The sequence below is a fragment of the Scomber japonicus genome, chromosome 4 (genome assembly GCF_027409825.1).
Source record: "Scomber japonicus isolate fScoJap1 chromosome 4, fScoJap1.pri, whole genome shotgun sequence".
Taxonomy (NCBI): Eukaryota; Metazoa; Chordata; class Actinopteri; order Scombriformes; family Scombridae; genus Scomber; species Scomber japonicus.
The window spans coordinates 23,212,164-23,231,738 of record NC_070581.1 but is presented as its reverse complement, the minus strand read 5'-3'; the positions used below and the strand labels follow the sequence as shown (position 1 = coordinate 23,231,738).

The 19,575-nt window shown below is 40.7% G+C and overlaps 1 protein-coding gene across 1 annotated transcript in view; it reads left to right on the top strand.

The window, feature by feature from the left end:
- Positions 1-19,575, top strand: part of LOC128357958 (cadherin-4-like) — a 240,201-nt gene that overhangs the window by 212,958 nt on the left and 7,668 nt on the right. The window contains exons 9-12 of the mRNA XM_053318395.1: positions 970-1,107; positions 5,714-5,899; positions 11,052-11,308; positions 17,284-17,426. Of these exons, the coding sequence (XP_053174370.1) occupies positions 970-1,107; positions 5,714-5,899; positions 11,052-11,308; positions 17,284-17,426 (724 nt within the window). The remainder of the gene's footprint in view (positions 1-969; positions 1,108-5,713; positions 5,900-11,051; positions 11,309-17,283; positions 17,427-19,575) is intronic.

The following is a 19,575-nucleotide window of genomic DNA, read 5'->3' as shown; positions in this document are numbered from 1 at the left end:
CTTAGCACCAGACAATTGGGGATGGCTTTTCCTACTGGGGATAAAAGCAAGTAGTGGATAGGGTTAGGGTACATCCCCATGAAATGATTGAGAGTCTATGTAATGTCCCCAAAAGTGACTATGATCTGTATGTGTGTGTTTATGTGTGTTTGTGGGTGCTCCTGTTTGTGTACGGGTGTTAATGAGGGTGTGTGTACAAGGTTGGAGTTCAGCGTCTTGTCTAGCATCAAGATGAGAGAAACTGAGAGGCACTGTCTAATCCTCACGATGTGGCGTCCTGGCTTAATTGGGATATTTACGCAGTAATTAGCAGGTGAGAGAGACACTGGGAATGTAATTGGGAATCTCAGAGACGAAACCCATTATCCAGACAGTCGGCTCCCAGGCTATATCCTTCCTGCAGCCCATTAACTGCACCATGGGACAGAAGAGAAAGAGGATGGCGGTGAAGAGAGTGAGGGATGGAGGGAAAAGGGTTAGCAAGGGAGATGTACATCAAGAGGAACAAAAATGCACCCAACTATAAAATAAGAGAACCATATTTTTCAGTTTCTATCGAAGTGACACTGTGTCAGCTCAAGAGATGAAATCGCATTCATCATTCCCTCATATTATTGCTCCATAGATAGTCTATTAATCTCTGTCAGTTGGATCATTGTCTTCACATCTGTCCATCAGTGGCACTGAGTAAGTGATGTCTTTGATGACATATCCACGGGGAGGCTTCATAGTGTAGCCTTCAGATGTTGTGAAGTCTGGATACAATCGACTGAGGAGGTTTCAACTCAGTCGAATGAAAGACTTCACCTTTTGTGATTCTGTGTTTCAAATAAGCTCATGAACACCTGGTATAGACACAGGCTTTTTTTTCCCTCTGGGAGTCGTAGTCTGTGGCTGTGCTGTAGACTTAAGGAAGAAAGAGCTTTTTACTCATGAAAAACTGTTTTTTTCCTTCTTTTCTTTTTACAGAAAGTGTCCCAGTATACCATCATCGTGCAGGCCACTGACATGGAGGGCAACCTGAACTTTGGCCTTTCCAACACGGCCACTGCCATCATCACTGTCACGGACATCAACGACAATCCTCCTATGCTGACCTCCAGAACTGTGAGTTGCTACAAACAAGGGAATGGGAAAGGGTAACATTTCAAAGAAGGAGAAAGTGGGTTCAGGGAGGAGGGTGGAAATGATGAGTATGTTGGAGACAAAGAAATAAAAACATGTAGAGAGGGGAAGATATTAAACAAGAAAGAAGGAGTTAGAATGGAAATGAGAATGAAAAGGAAGGGAGCGGTGGAAGGAGGGAAGGAGAAAGGAAATGACTACAACACTGTTATTTCATTACACAGGAAGATTTACACAAGGACAGTTAGGGGGAGGGCTGTGAAGTGCAAAGGGTACTCACTCATTTCCTTGTAGCGGATGCACACACACACACACACACACACACACACACACAAGGAAATAACTAATCCATATCATTGACTTTCATCAGCAAGAAAACTAGAGCCAGCAAATTGTTAATGGTTGTTGTCGTGATAGTGATATTTAGAATGATGATTACATTACAGAGGGTCATTATTGAGAATGAGGTAAAAATTAAAAGTCCAGTAAGTAATGTACTGTACGTAATGTATCACATCACTGGTGGCGCAATTCAGCAGCATCATCACTGACTGAATTAGTGAGGAAGGAGATTAAGTGTTGTTTAAAAGTCGTTGTTCATACTCCCTCTTGGGTTAATCTTATTCTGGTCATTTGCAGTTTAAAATGGTCAGGTGAGGTGGCTGCAGTATTTCTTACTGACAGCAGAGAGTGGAAAGGTTCAGTTTGTTTTGATTGAAATTCTCAAGAGCAAAAAGGTGTTATTTGATGTGGCAGTGAAGAAAAAGTGCCATGGTGGACTCCATTTGTTTGCATTCTAGTTTCATGTTATGATGAAAAATGTCTCTATTTGTCTGTATGACGTCAAGTGCTCAGGTGAATTATTCAATATGTGTGCTTTCTTGTCTGTAGTGAACAGAGCTTGGGCCTGTTGGGTAGATATGGTGCTTAGCTCTGCAACAGCAGGAATAGCGGCTGAGGCGGTATCAGCAGTGTAGGAGGGTCGGCTCTTTGAGGCACTAGCAGAGGAGCTAGTATTAGCATTTGCCCTAGGGGCTATTAAGACCCTTATGATGATGAGTTAGCATTGGCTTTAAGCATGTGTCAGCCATGGAGCTCATCAGAGAGCTGCTACATCATACACAGCAGGAAATTTACAGAGAGAGGGCAGTTCAGGAAAAAAAGAACACACAGAGGAGATGGTGAGGCGAAAATGAACAAAGAGGGGAGAGGAGTTGATGAGTGGACCACCGCGCAGACTGCAAGACGAAAAATGGGGAGAAGAAAAAGTGATGATAGAATGATGGCGAGAGGAGAAAGAATGAAGGATTATTGGGTCTCGAGAGCTATTTTCTCTAGCAGCAGTGATGAAGCATAGACATGCCCTGTTGTAAATCAGAGACCTTTCCTGACTCGGCATCCCCCTCTCTGCATTAAGATTCTTCCACTGATGGTGGCGTATTGATGATAGTGGCCAGTAATAGATTAATATTCTCTAACTGTATTCCACCGTGTTTAAGTGCATTTCCATCATCGCCACAGAGGGAAGTTAATACTATCATGGATATTGATGATAAACTTTAGTGGAGGTTTTGGAGCCATGATGAACGGAGCACTTTTACCCACTCCCTTCATAAATCACCCATTTTAGTGATGGGATAACATAAAAGCCATTTTGTTGAGAATACAGGCCATTATGCAAATATTTAGTGTTTGCAATAAACCCCATAGATCATTCAATGTGTCCCAGAAATATAAAGTTTGGGGAATTTGTCTTTAATGTTGATGATTAATATTTCATCACGCCTATCAGAGGCTGGCCTATTTTTCAAGGCGGCAAAGGGTGGTGTATGTGTACGGATGTGAGGGCTTTGGGTGCTTATTCAGGGTGCATACATGCTTGCATTACTGTATTTCTGTGTTGCAAATAGATGAGATAAAATATAAAAAGTTATTTATCTCTTTTGTTTATGCATACATTATACAACAACAATGACTGTATCTCATACGGTATGGGATGTTTTCTATGTAAGAGACCTACAATCATGCAATCGGGGGGATCTCTGTGCAGGATTTACTGCAGTGTTTCTTTGGCCTCCTTCCTACACCATCCTCACAAAGTTCCTATGATGAAGTTCCTTGTCACTTCTTCTCTCTCTCCTCTCACCTCCGCTTGCCTCATTTAGTCTTGCCCCACTGCCAAAATAGTGACAGAAGGGGCGAGGGTGTTGGCAAGAGGTGTTTTGTCAAGTGCTGTGAGAAAGCCAACTGCGCTCGGTGCCAATCATGATCAAAGAGCCTGCCACTGCTTTCCTTTAGTCCAGCAGTTTGGGACAACATCATGGAAAGAAAAACTATACCTGATCAGAGAAAAACTGAAGCTCTGCTGAAAAACACCACAGTACGACAATCTTCTGTTGAAACAAACACCACTGCAGTTCAGTTCCAAAACCAGTAAGAAAGAGCAGTCAAAGCAGTCAGCTATAAATCATTTAAAGAGTGAAAGAAAGAGAACAAAACCCAAGGCTTTTTCCAAAATGGATTTACCCCACAAACCCTTGAAGAGATAGGACAACTGTAAAGTTGACTGGAGAATTGGAAGAAACTGTTGGTTTTAATACTTCTCAGTTTACTCCTAAATATAACCTGAATACTATTCAAGATAGAAAAGCTTAATGACTCTTAGAAATTGTTCATGTCAACTGCAATTGTCAAGTTTTGTGCTTATTTTGTGGTGCTGAAGGGCAACATAATACCAGAGTTACTCTAGGATCTGCAAAATTAAACTGCAACACAACACTTCTGTGTTGCAGAGCGCTGTGATATGTGATGTCAGTAGACCCCCACAGCACACACTTAATTGGTCATATAGACATAATGTAGAACTAGTGAAGGTACAGTAGCCTGTATGTGCCAATCCAGGGAGTGAAGGTGATAGAGTTTCTGCTTTTCTGTTGACCTGGCACTTATCAATGCTTGAAAACAGGACAGTGGCTTCATACACCATCAACGTGTGCTTCTATTTAGAGTTTAAGCACATTCTGAACACTTTACCATCACAATTTAATATAATAGACAATATCATTTTAAGTTTAGGGGTTGAAGGTTATTTACTGCAGTGCTCTTTGGGAGTCATAGTTGACTTACTGTACCTCCTAAAGTTGTTTCACAGTATTATATGGTACCCTTTTTTTCAATAAACACTTTCTAATTCTAACATTTGCTAATTGATTGTACTGAAGGTAGCGTGTGGGGGGTACTTAAACTGATGTGGGACAAACATTGCCTATGGGACAAATAAATAAAGACATATTTCACCCCAACCCTATCAAGAAATAATGAGGAGGGTATTGACAGTAAGAGCTGTGATGGACCCTTCATAGTCCACCCATCAGATCTGGTTAACACTTGCCCTCAGTTGTATACTGTGTTCTGAGAAAGGAGCTCCTCAAGGGCCCTTATGAGCTCAAGAGCTATGTCTGAAGTTTTATTTTATTGAATTGGCATTGGGGCGTCCCTTAACAAAACCACAGTAATAAACCGCACATGCACACACATAATACACTCATGCTGACACAAACATATGACAGCCTGCCTACTTATCCAATGTAGGCAGTGCATCAGGACCACCCGGACTTGTCTGTTGTCTTAAGAATGTCATTGAGTCTCTGAATAGCTCTCCTGATACAGCCCCCTAATCTTCCCGCTGCTGTTGGCTGTTTGCTGGGTGATGTGAGGGTTGCCAGGCAGAGTATTATGGTCCGTTGGAGTGTTTGGTCTGGGGCTTTGCTCTTTGATATCCTACACTCACATAAGCGGCTCAGTGGCTCTTCCACGCCTGTTACCCATGGTGACATTGTGACTGTATGATGCTACATGCCTCTTGCTTCCAGATGAGGTGAAGGTACACCATCATGCTCACCCTCTGTCCTCGCATGATTAATTAAGAGTTGATGGGTTGCTCGTGTAGGTGGAGCTGCAGTCGACTTGTGTTTTACAGGGTAGCAGTACAGTCATGGCTGTTGTTGGTTCGTCTTTGTGGGCTTTATCCCCTGAGCCTGTGTGGCTTTGATCAATCCCCAGTATAACAGACACATGACAGACGGCGGCTCACTCCTCATCAGGCTTATCAGGACAAAGCACATGTGTTTGTACAGCGAGGGGACAACTAAAAGCTACTCGTATACCCTCAAACAGCTGTTTTAACCCTCCCCACTGCTGAATACTTACTGCTCATCCCCTTTCTCCTTCTGTGTCACTTTGGCTTTCAAAGAACTAGAATATTATTTTTCATCAAGGATGGGGAACACTGAAACTGGAACAACACTCCTGTGTACATATGTTTGCTGGTGTGCAACTATGTTTATTGCATGTTTACTACTCAGCAGTGGAAAAGCAGTATCATTAAACTTACTCTACCTGAAAACCTGAAATGAGGACTGCCTCTATTGAGAAAAAAATGAAAAGAGAGAAAGGCACTCAGTGGCTTTTTATAGAAATTTCGACACTCAAATGGCTCAATAGATCCCCAAAGACCTCAGCTACAGTCACAATAAAGATATTTTGAAGCAATATATCACAAAGTAACATTTTACTCTATGTTCTGCAGTTTTCTGGTGAGGTCCCAGAGAACCGAGTGGATGTCGTGGTGGCAAATCTGACTGTGATAGATGCTGACCAACCACACTCCCCCAACTGGAATGCCATCTACAGAATCATCAGTGGAGACCCATCCGGGCACTTCACCATTCGAACCGACCCTGTAAGCAACGATGGCATGGTGACCGTTGTCAAGGTAAGACATCACTCTATCAGACCATGTTCAGCCTTTGGCCTTATAGAGGTCACTGCAAAAGAAACAGTGTCATTTCTTTTTCTCTGTTGAATGTCAGATCCCCTCGGATTTAGTGAAGAAATAATAATAGACTACAGAGTTAAATAGGGACAGGCTGGGGTCTGTGCCTTTCAAATGCCCCTTATTGTCCAAATGAGGAATTGTAGGCTGCTGCGCCCTTTAGAAACAGCTCATACAGTACACTCACACAGACTTAAACACAATGGCTGGCGAGACCACTGTAGCAAATGAGGTATCGATTTCTCAATTACAAAGGCAACGGTTTTTATTCACTCATAATGTTCTAGCTTTTGTGGTAAATGACAGCAACAAGAAAGCTTTGTCTTGTAACAGCCCGCTATGTTAGCATTCAACCTCTCAGACAGAAGATGTCCAGAGGGTTTTAATCCATTTACCAACAGGAAAAAATACAGAAAATGGCCAGTAATAGAGTGTAGATGTGCGTCCTGTTGCCTGGCCTCACCATAAATATATTCCAATAAAGAAAACAAAATGTATTATTCCCACACGTGTCTTGTACTGATTTTTGCCAATTCTTTGCAGGAAACAGTAAACCTCTGCTGCGTGCATTACAATGTATCTGTCTAGTGGTCAGTGAAATGCATTGCTCCAAGGAGGCCAGCTTTACTTGGCTTCCCTTAGAGAAAAATAGTTAAAGTTTTAGCTACCAGATTGAGTCCAAGCTTGACTGAGCTCAAGATTGAGTGATTAATTCATAGTAGCCAGCAGGATCATTTAGCAATTTAGCAGAATGGAAGGAGATGGGTACCTGAAGTTCCTTGTAAAAAAAATGACTTAGCTGCTTTTGAGTCACAGCTGAAGATAAACAGAATGGGAGGCCTATCCCAAAGCTGCACCAGACTCAGGGAAAAGCAAAGTGAAAAAGTAGGTCTTATTTGTGATGGGACCTACGCTAAAACAGACTAGCTAACAGGAAGCACAAAGATAAACTAAGATTTTATGCTGGCATTGCCTCCTGTTTGATAAGTCAAGCTGTTCCTTAAACAACCCATGCAGCGCAGTGTTGTTGATTTGGCAAACCTCCCTTACATCATTGAGTCACCTATGTTTAAGTAAGTTATCTTTGTTTTGATAATGTTGGTTGTTGTCTTAAAAAATATATTTTCTTGTTATAACTCTTCTAATGATTTAGTTGTTTTTATATTGCAAAAGGTTACATACATTATTTATAAGTATTTTAGAGAGCATGGTCACTTAATTACTTCACTCTGATACTGCATCGAAATGGCATTCACTCTTATCACAAGATGTCCATAGTTTCTGTACTAGTGCCACCCACTGGGCCATTATAGCAACATACCACAGTAACAATGTGTTAATATCCAACTAATTGTAATATGTATACACAACCTTCAGCTATGTATTTATTCTTTATATAATGAGAAGAAACTCCATGTGTCTGGTTATGGCTGTGTGGTTATGTGTCAAACAGTATTTGGAATAAATAAAATAAATCGCATCTTGTGTTTTGTATTAGACTAAAGTCTTGTGAATGCTATTTTTCTCAAAGAACTGAATATAAAGGGGAATGTGAAGCACTACCCCAGTGATTTTAGTTTGTGAAGGCAAGTAACTATCATATCTCCATGTGACGATGTGTAGATTTTATCACCGTATGATCGCCATTATATGGCGATATGATCTCCATACCAAGCTGACTGGCTTCCATGGTAATATTTGCCACGAACTGCCACTGGTTGCCTCAGCCTTCAGGATTTATATTTGTGTGTTCATCCATGAGTGTCTCACTGTAAATGTGTTTATCATGTCACATGTGGTTTGTAGAAATAACTTGTTTATTGGCATGACCCTGAGGACCCCGGGGGTATTCTTCTCTCGTGTATGTGACTTCTGCAAATCTCATCTCCTATCCTACAATAATGTTTGAAAAACAGCAATAACATCTCCCTATAATTCCCACAGCACCCTGAGCAATGAGCATTGGCATTTTGCTTCTCTTCATTATCTCTAGATGACTGCCTTTTATAATCCATTCCTCGCACTCCCTGATGTAAAATTCAGCAGGCAGCCGGGTAGCCATAAGCTTCCATCAAGACCCATGGGAGGTTATCTGGAAATCATAAAATAAGAGACAGGACACCCCCTGGGAAGAATGAGAAATAGACTGTCTCAACAAGTAAACAGAGAGGCTTTGGCTCGCTTCGGGGAAAGGGAGCTGGAATGGTTCACATCAGACAACATGAGATAGGTAAAGTCAAGAAGCCATAAAAAGGTGCTACATTGGAATTCCTATTTTTACTAAGGTATTTGCGAGTGGTAGCACAGGCACATCGAATCACACTGACAACCAGGTATGTGGCAATCTCCCACAAGGGACCTGAGCTCCTCTGTAAATAAGGACTAAGGTCTTAACCAGAACATCTCATGCATTTACATCACTCTTTGGAGAGTTTATGAGATGGCATTCTCATTTTGGCGCATGGTAATAGAGCCAGTAGACAAACAAGCATGCGTAAATAAATAAAAAACACACAAACAGAGCTGCTTGGTTCAAATGAGTCATTAAGATATGTAAATCACAGCTTATGATAAGCACAGTAGACGACAGGGGGGAGTGGAGGGGAAGAGTGGAGGGGAAGAGTGAAGTGAGGCGAAGATAGATTTCCAAGGATTGAGAGATACAGACCGCAGAGAGCATAGATCACAGAGTGTTGGGGGGGCAGAGGTGAGAAGACATGGGGATAGGAGGTTGGAGTATGGAGGAGCAAATTAGGTAAAAGGGAAAAAGAGGAACGAGTGAAGCAATACAGAGGAGATGTAGGATGTGATGGCTCATGGGCAAAAGATGGAAGTCGTGTTATTGACCTCTCACCCCTTTTGGTTTCCCTCAGGGCCTGTGTGAGTGTCTATGTGTTTTTTGGTTAGCCTACAGCTATACTCTAGACCCCCTGTGCTCTGAATACCACTGGCTGTAGATCAAAGAGCCTTGAGCGTGTTTAGCCTGCAAATTGGTTTCCAGTGCACCATGGGGTCACACATGAATACACATCCGTGTGCTTACATTTACTCATACCTCTGTGCGTGCACAACACAGGCAAGCTATAACACCAACTTACACGCACTCAAACACATCCACTCCAGTGCCCTTGTCAACCAAGCTGCATGATTACAAATGCTTTTTAATATCAGAGCTATGCTACCACTGTCCACTGATAACACTCAGACAATGCACCATACAGATGTGCTCAAAGTCATTAACATCACCATCACACACCAGAGACACAAGCCTTGCGGCGGTAATCATCATCTGCCTATTTAGAAATGTGCCAGCAGTACCTACAAGCAGCGTATTTGTTCTCTTTTTTAATTCTTTGCTTGTTGTTGTTGTCATTTGAACCTGATCGTGTAGTCTTCATTAGGAGAGCACGGAACTGTCACTCTGGTTTAGGATCAGCTGGCAAAACACCCTGTAGATTACACCTAAACACACACACAACACTGACTCGTTCTAAAAGCAGAGCAATGACAGCACCTGAATAGTCTCAGCCCTGCTAACTCTTCTCAGGATGTGTGTATGTGTGTGCGTTGGTTTGTTTTTTGTAGAAAGAATATGGCTCCAATTCATCAGGGGACCACTTGACATAGCATCTGTTCATTTATCATGTCCTTTATCATCAACAAGGCTCAACACAGATTCCCTGGCCACAGGCGGAGAAAGAAATGTTGACAGGGGTTTTAACACTGTAATGAGCATAATATTTACAGTACACACTTGAATGCTTGAATTCTTGACATGCTTCGCATATAAAAAGTAACAATGGTAATAATAGAGTTTTAATCACTGTCCAAATGAGATAAGAACATTATTTTCTTGTTTTTTCATGTAAAGAATGTGTTAGTATTTCAAGAATATAAAAAGATTCATCTATTTTTGCCACTAAAAAGGCTAAAAATGATATGTACAGGAGGACATAATCAATATAATGCAATACAGTGATCATTCTGCAATAAACAACATATAAATATAGATAATAATGTATTGTGATATAATGTTAGATGAAGTGTGCTATGAAAACCAATAATTCATCAAGAACAGTATATGATTGGCTGGATCAGGACAAGAAATGGTTATAAGAAGAATGGCTAGTTCATGTTTGATTATGGTTTTTTTTAATCTTCAAATTACAACAAAGTACAAACAATTTGATATAGTTGTAATGTTATACAGGAATGAATAATCATAACTTCAAAAACAGATAATTTTAACCTTTATTATTTCAAATCCAGAGCTATTTTAATGCACAACTCATGAGACTTGTGCTCCTCAAGACTTCAAAGGGCCATTTTAGTCAAGTCTAGACCTCACTGCAAAACCACCCCTTAGAGTAAACGTGCACTTCTTTACCCTGTATGAGAATATTAAAGAAAAATCATAATAATGAAAGCACAGTGCAGAGCAGCTGTATGAAAGGAGAGATCATTAAACAAAGAGGTGCGTAATCATATTTGAAAATAATTCCATCCAAAGTCTGATTATAACTTAAACGGAATCAAAGTAGTCTGTAGAGGTCTAAATGAGTCACTTTCCACCACTGAACATTTAATTGTTTGTTAATTCAGACACTTTCAGGCTGTAAAGAAAAGCTCTGTCTCTCTCTCTGTGCTATCAGTCTGCTCTGATCAGTCAGTGATGGGTTGTACTGAACCAACTACAGGCTTGTCCAAAAATGTGTGATTTTTTTATTACTTGTTTTTGTCCGTTGCTGAAATTTGAAAAATAGTCATTGATATAGACTACGTAAACACAATCACCTGCTTGTGGGGACTGTGTGATGATACAAAAAAGCGGGGTAGCAAAACCATAACTTCCCCTAATTGAATAATGGAGATGCATTTGCTCCAGTTGCTCCAGTACTCAGGCGCATATAACTAATGACACGGTTTGATCCCAATTTGATCCGTCATACTAAATCAAATTATCTACAAACTCCTTGACTGTTTACCAAGAGTAGGACTGAAGGCCAACAGCTTTATAATGTTTAAGCTACTTTAATTCAATCAAAACTTCTCCTCTCTGACACTGACATTAACTCTTCCTTCCATCCTCCAGCCAGTAGACTTTGAGATGAACCGTGCCTTCATGCTGACGGTGGTCGTGTCCAATCAGGCCCACCTTGCCAGTGGGATCCAGTCCTCGCTTCAGTCCACAGCTGGGGTCACCATATCTGTTCAGGATGTCAATGAACCCCCTTACTTCCCTACGAACCCGAAACACATCCGCTTTGAGGAGGGTGTCCCTGCTGGTACCAGCCTGACAACCTTCTCAGCCTCAGATCCCGACCGACTACAGATGCAGCAGACAATCAGGTAGAGTGGATACAATAGAGCAAATTTTGGGTTAATTCTGACATTTTAATCTTAAATCTTGTGGTGCAAAGTCATTTAGATCCAGTTAAATAGGTTATATTACATATGGTCAGCCAAAAAATGGATTCTCTGATTGAGCTTTCAGGTCTCGCTAGCTGCATTATAAGTACACTTCTGGCAGAAATCCCTCCATATGCACCAGCAGCAGGCCAAAGAGCCTCTTGGATAGGTTCCACGTCAGTAGTTAGGGGTCAAAGTTCAACAAGGGGGCTATATTTTGGCATTACCCATCTCTCAAAGTCTTACTGTGCGAAGTTTATGAGCCAGCGGAGAACTCTGAGTAAGGAGGGTAAGAAGGTTAATAGGGAGTAATAGCCTCTGGTGTAATCAGAAGTGTGTGCATTCTGTAAATTGCATGAGCACATACATGCAGGTGAACACACACACACATACAAACACATACACACACAGTGAGAGGGAGAGAGAGAGAGAACAGGAGAGATGGAGGGAGGGGGTGGAATAAAGAGAACATCTGGCTCAAGCCCAAATGCCTGACACAGCATTATGCCCACCTGCAGTGTTCTTTCTCTGCTCTAAGCCTCTCTGGGTTTTAAATGTAAACCAACCTTTAAATGACCAGCAGACCTTTCCTCAGTCCTGCTGTCAATTTGACAGTAGCAGTGACTGCATTATGGCAAACTTAGAGGTAAGTACGCTCTACTTAGTGTTGATGCTGCAAAGAGCGGTCATTACACACTGCAGGATCACATGTGTTTCCACTCATGCTCTTGTGCAGAGTGTCCATATAGATTATAGTGAGTTTGTTGGTGTGATTTATAACTGGCACAGTATAGTACAGCAATTGAGTTGATAACACGGCTGTTTGGTGTGACATTAATGCCACCTCCTTTCAACCCTCACACTCCACCAGCCCCTTCCTTTCCCATTTTCTCTGGGGAAAGGATCTAAACAAATTTCCCAGTTAATTTCACAGCAAATGAGAGTAAATTGGGTGTACATTATAATTTAGGAAGACGCCAAAGTCACCAGCTGGGCTTTCTCTCTCTCTCTCTCTCTCTCTCTCTCTTTCTCTCTCTCTCTCTCTCTCTCTCTCTCTCTCTCTCTCTCTCTCTCTCTCTCTCTCTCTCTCTCTCTCTCTCTCTCTCTCTCTCTCTCTCTCTCTCTCTCTCTCTCTCTCTCTCTCTCTCTCTCCACATTGAATTTACTTTGACCTCGTTGGTTTCCTCTCTGATTTTCCATGACCAGTGCAAGACTGCAGCTCTGCCTATCTTGGTATTAAGTTAGCCTTTTACAAGCATGCTGTGGTCTATTATATCTCCTTAAGACAAGCACAATCTCCTTCCTCTGCAATGACCATGTGAGGAAGCAGGGCTGTAGAGATGGCAAATCTACCACGACATTCATTTGCATCCATATGGATAGGATCACTGTCAATCCCCCTGCTTTACACCAGTTTCATAAAAGGCATCTATTCTAATGCAAGGACAGCAATGCTTTATTTAAGAAATCCTTTAATTTTATACCTATTCTCTTGAAAATATTCATCGTAATTTCCAGGTATTTAACAATTAATTTTTAGGATATTCTACAGAGAGGGTGGTGCAATTTGGCAAGGATAATTTAAAAAAAAACAGGACAAAAGTGCTAAGTTGGTAAGTACCCACTCATTATATTTGAGTTCATACTGTTGCTAATTTGCATTTGTTAATTTGATTCGTAACAGTTCTTTAACAGACAGAAAATACTTAATAGTGTGTAGTTGTGTATGTCAAATGATATAGTGGCATATTAGGCTGGTATAATGATTAAGTGTGCACGGTAACACTTATTTTACGGATCTTTCACTTTTCTAGTAATGTCTGGGATTTTTTTTCAATATTTTCCTAAATGTAGCTGCTGTGTGACTGTCAAATCTTTACACATTCCTTTGAAAGGGTTATCTAACTAGGTAGTATACTGGAAATGTGCTCATTATTGAGATTTTATTTTTTTTTGTTTATATTCAGTTGATTAAGAAACAACCTAATATGCGAGTTTGACCCACAAAACTCAGCGGGTACTTACCAACTAAATCACTTTCTCTGTTTTTTTCATTTAATTTGTACCAAATTGCACCAATCTCTCTGTAACCTAAAGATTCAGACGAAATACCTGCAAACAACTCAGAAACATTCCAGGAAATTAGTACAAAATCTACTAATCAACTGCTCCCTCTTTGTCTTAAATCCTCATTATTATGAAGAAACATTCGTGGGCTCATTCTTTCCAATCAGCTAAAAACCTGCACAATGTTTGCATCACCTTATAAAACTTTCATCATCAAACTTTCATCACACGGACTTGATCTCAGTGTACCTTCAAATCCCATCAATCAAGTTGTAAGCTGACACGACTGTTTGTGTGGGAGTTTGGAAGAGACATTTAAATGTGACAGTGCACTTTGTGTTACATGTAATTTATGGCGTACGTCTTTGCATATGACAAAGAGCTGTATGTCTTCAGAAATTGATGGTGGGGGATACATAAAGCAAAGAGAGATGAGGAGAAGATTTAGAGGAAGACGTTAAAGTCGAGAGTAAGCTGAAAAAAGACTGAAGGCACTATGGAGGGGAGCGAGTGGGGGCTGAGGACGGTGAGCTGACTCCAGGTCAAGGTTTGAAGTTGACAGGTGCTTATCAAAGGAGGGACAGACTGACAGTGTCCTGTTGGCGATGGGAAGAAGGCAACATGGACAGGAGCAAGGTGAGGGGGAGATGGGGGGAGTGAGGCATCATGCATCACCTGTCAGATACCCGACCAGGAAGGTCGAGACATGGGACTGGAGACACTGGCATAAATGATTACCCAAACCGCCTTGGCTAAGCTTGAGACATGCATTTTTCATCCTCAGGGTCGGGGGTTTGAAAAATAAATGTCATACCTCTCCCTGCTGCTTGCTAAGATCACTAACCTGCCAGGCCTAATCATACATCCAGCTACACTCACACACCAGCCTACTCCCAAGTGGGAAAAACCTTTGGATAGAGGAGAGCTCGGAAAAGCATTGGAAATAAGGACTAGTAAAACTTTCACACAGAGTATAACAATTTTTTCATCATTTCAAAATAACACTAGAGTAAACAAGAACTGTTTACCAAGAGAAGAAATTGGCACAGCACTTCATTAAAAAACTAGTGATGAGGTCTTGCCAATTGCCAACAGTAATGTTGACAGTTGGGACTTGTAATCAAAAACACTGTGGGTGCTTTCACAGGCATCATTCTAATGGCGAAAGTAGCCTTATTGTTTACTGAGCACCATCAGGAAAAGTAAGCGAAAAGGGCTGTTTGAAGCACAACTTATCTGGAGTTTTCCTTAAGAAAAGGATTAATAATGCAGTGGACAATTCACTATGTTGGAAATTAGTTTGGCTGCAAAGATTGTTAATTTAAGACTTCATTTGCCTTATATAAGGTTTAATATATCTGCAGTGAGGAGTGTTAGGAGACTTAATTAAAGTGTGGTGGTGGACAGAGCCCTCTGCTTTGGGAGCAGACCTTTGTGTTACATCTTTTATCATCGGAGGCCATGCAACTTGTGTTATCATGCAGTGTGGTTGGGAAAGAATAGACTCTGGTGGTATTTTATAGCCCATTATGGAGGAAAAAAACGATCTCTTTTCTCCACTGTCTTTTAAATACCCTGTCCCTGAATTTTCAGGGTCAGCTAATCCAACTAAAAAAACATATTTTCTCACTTACTTAGTGGTATCTAGTCATGTAGATAGTTTGTATTTGCCCAGATTTGGAGATTTTTGCTTCCACCCCAAAACAGTGGAGGTAAATATTTAAAGGAATAGTTTCACAATTTGGTAAATGCATTTGTTCACTTCCTTGCCAAAAGTTAAAAAAGAAGACCAAATTATCTTGGCAGCTCTTTGCAAGCCATCAAATAAACGCAATTCTGAAAATGTTGAAATATTCATAACTCCAACAGCAACATTGTTTTTGTTGTTGTTGTTTTTCCAGGGACAATGTCCTGTTACTCTGGATAATTCACCCACCCTGACATTACAGTTGTTTAGAAGTACTTACACCTGACGAAACATCCCCTTTGACAACAGTGTGTTATGTGGATTATTACAGATTGACTGGAGCACTGCTTCTGGAAAAGTTGGATTATTTAAAATGTAGGTTTTTCAATGTTTTCAGTACAACAAAGCAATTCCATTAATCTCATTGTATTGGAGGTATGGCAGAAATATCAGACACGGATATCTAGAAACCAATTATCTGCAGAGCTAGATACCAGAGGGGCTAAGTGATCTTTTTAAATATATATTTAAACATACACTATATACGGATATATGGTTTTCTTTATCAGTAGAACTTTTTTTCCCACCTGCAGAACAGAAGTGCAAATAGAACTGGTTTGTCTGCCGTTCAATGGGAAGACTCAGAACCCTTTTCTCCCAGCCCCAGAGTCATTTTGGCATGGCAAAGCCTAGAGAGATACAGTTGGGCACACAATAGCAGTAGGTATCAAGTTAGTCTTAATGAGGCGATTAAAACCAGATCATACAGCCATGCTGCTACTTCCGAATGTCACCTCTCCCTGTCCCTCTCTCCACTCCCACCCAGTCCTGATCATTTCCCTCACCCTTTTATCCCACCCCCCCACTGTGATGGACTCACTGTAGTCCTGGTGGTAATTTCACAGTCCACCACTTAGTGGCTGTGGGCTTGGCTAGTCTGTGTGAAACCGTTTAGAGTGTGGGAATGTCATCTCTGTGATCCCCTTCCCCACACTGTGCTACGCCTGGGATCATGCCCACTGCCTGCTGGGAAAATCCCACCGCCCTCACTGCAGGAGAGAGATTATACTCTCTGTCCACCCCCTACCCCTCCGTACCACCACCCACCCATCCAGGCTTTCATTCTTCTCCATGTAAGTAGAAATGCACATGCAGTATTTAATCGAACTCAAATAAACAAGTGGGCTGTACACTGACATTAAGTACACTAGAATTCAATAAATATAAAAGCAACGTTAAGGTCAAATCCTTTTCATTTTAGATGGATTTAAAAGCTGGAAGTGTATGTCATATAGCAACATGACCTTATTGCCCAAACTGGCATCTGTTGGGAAAAAAATTGGATTGATGTAAAAAGCTTGTTGTGTAAGGCCAAGGTGTCATATGTCAACGGATGATGATGCACATGTGAAAGTGAGATTGCAGCCAAGCGAGGTGGCAGCTGATGAACTCTGTATCACAGAGGGAATGAGACAAGGATGAGAAGATACAGACAGGGATAAGAAAATGTATGAATACAAAAGCACAGCATGATGAGGTGAGACACCACAGGTTGAGAGAGATCAGATAGAATTGAAAGTGTGGAACGAGCCGAAAGTGACAAAAGGCAGAGAAACAAGAACAGTTAGATCAAAATGAGATTGGGATTCAATCCTGGAGATGATCCCCTGTTCCTTCCCTGCTCTTTATCCCTAGGGAGTGTCACCACCTGCTACCATATCCACATTCTCGTCTGACATCATCTTGTCTCCACCCTATGCACAGCTTCCCCACTGCAAACATACAAGCACTAAAACATGCATACTGTATAACACTGTCAGGCAGTTTAACCTTCTCTAACATAAGCAAACACTTTCTAGAATATGTGCATTCAACACACATACAAGCAGTTGCAGCAGTGCTTAACAAGGGAGGTAATTGACTTCAATGCTTGGTACACAGGAGTGAAAAATGAGGTGAAATTGACTGTAGGCTGCAGGCTCTAGAGGAGAAGTCAATGAAGAATTAAACTGTGTGAAGGTCAGGCTTTTGTGATTTTGTGACTGTGTGTACTTGCAGGCAATCTATGCATGCACAGATGCAAGAGAAAATTTATAATTGCTTGTAAACATGGAAACGATAGCGCTAACCTCTCCATCGATCTGTGCCTGTGTGTCTTTAGGTATTCAAAGCTTAACGACCCTGCGGACTGGTTGTCCATCAACAGAACCAATGGTCAGATAGTGACCACAGCAGTGCTCGACCGAGAGTCTGTCTACGTCAAAAACAACATGTATGAAGCCACATTCCTGGCAACAGACAATGGTAAGAACCTGTTTTTATGCACATATTTTATCACTTACATACTTTAAAATCAGAGTGATCAAAGTTGTTGCTTCAGTCTCACGTATTGTTTTCATTATCCTTTCTATTTACTCCCACATTCATTCATGCATTCTTGCATGGTTCATTTTACAGCCCCAACAGCTAATACTATAAATTAAAATTGTATAAGGAATTAAAATAAAACTATTAATATAAATCTTAGATTTACTAAATACATTATAAACCAATATCATATTTATGCTTGTTGTCATGATTTAAATCAGTGTGTTGGCTGATCTTAAACTTCAAGTAAATACAGAGCACCTTGGTAGCTAAGTAGTAACGGTGCATGCCATATAATGGCAGCAACCCTGGTTTGATTTTGGCTTGGGACCTTTGCTGCAGGTCAATCCCTCTGTTTTCAGTCTGCCTATATGCTACCCTAAAGTAAATCCTTTTAACAAAAAGAAGAAAGTAAATACAATAGGAAACAGAACAGGAAAGGAAACAGGAAGTCTGATTTGTTGTAGAATTATATAGTACTACCATAGACTGTATAAAAATAATGGACGTCCGTTCTGTGATGTCACCCATTGGTTTGTGGACTCCCATTTTGAAGCTTGAGTTTCACATTTTGACTGTCGCCATCTTGGTTTTTTGGAGCCAGAAGTGATGAGAAGTGACCATATTTGGATAAGAGTGTGGAGCAGGGGAGGAGCTCCCCAGGGTCCAGCTAAAGCAACTCATGCACCACCATGGTAGGGACTGAATCACAATGCAGACACACCCTAAAGCACATCCTGCTTAATCATCTATTTTACTCTAAAAGGTGTCATAATTAATAAAATGAACACCATGCTGTACTGAAGAAAACTCATTAGGAAAGTGTTAACTGAGGTAATAAATCAAATGAAAAGTAGTCATTTTAGGGTCATTTTCTCATAGACTTCTGTACAAATGGACTTCTTTTTGGAGTCAATGGATTAGCCTCCTGCTGGTCATTAGAGATAATGCAGGTATGAGGTGCTTCTGCATTGGCTTCACTTTTCAGACTTTGGGTACTATAGTATAGACCTACACAGAAAATTGAGGCAATATCATATTGTCTGCAACATCATGGATGTTTCTTATATTCATGACTTGTGACAGGGAGGAAAAATAAAAAAATAAAAATAATTATAATGATACATTTAATTTGTACCACACTTTTCTTTCATAGTGAAATAGTGTCAGTAATCACTCAAACAATAATTATAGTCAAAGGGTCACTTATTATATACTCTTTATTTCAGTGGAGCTGTAATTGAATGTTTGGAATGGTGTAAATCTTAATCATCGTTAAAAAATATACAGGTTGGAATGAAAAAAAGAAGATATATATAAATGTATATAAATGTATCCAGTTTCTTTTGAAAACAAAATCTCAGTTGATCTTAGTTAAGCTAGTTAAATACAAATTATAAAAATGAAGACATCTATGTGGATTTTGAGGGATATAAGAACACAGAAGGTCGGCAGCATTCATGTGCTATGCAGCTGGGTTAGAGTTAGAGGAAATCTAGGATTCACACAGCTGGTCACACTGTTGATCCTCTCCTTTCCTCCTCTTTCCTCTCTTCCTTATCATCTGTCCATGCCTGCCTTCTCCTTCCCTTCACAATCCGTGTGGCATATATTATTTGTTCTGCCTCAAAGTTGAAACTCAAGCTTAACCAAGCACAAACTCAATCACAGCAAACAAATAAGTTCCCCTTTTTCCTTCAGTGGAAGTGTAAAGTAAAAAGGAAATGCTTTTTCCCCCTCCCAAATTGCCTTATCAGTGACGTGCAGTGCACTGGTGTGTTTACCTTAAGTTGGCTTTGACGCATTAGTTTATTTATAGGTGTGAGCACGTGTGAATGTTCTCATTTGCCACACATTTATGTAAGCATGTGTGTATTTCTGTACATTTCTTTACTATGATTGACAATGTCAGACACCCTGATGTGCAACCTGCTATGAGGTTAGAAGGAAAAAGGAGGCAGAGGGATTAGAGGTTCACACACTTCTGTTGTTTGGACTTCACAAACCTCTTATTTACCTCCTTCTTTTTCTGTCCTTGTTATTTGCAGGCCTTTATCATTTCAATATATTACCTATTTGCTACAAG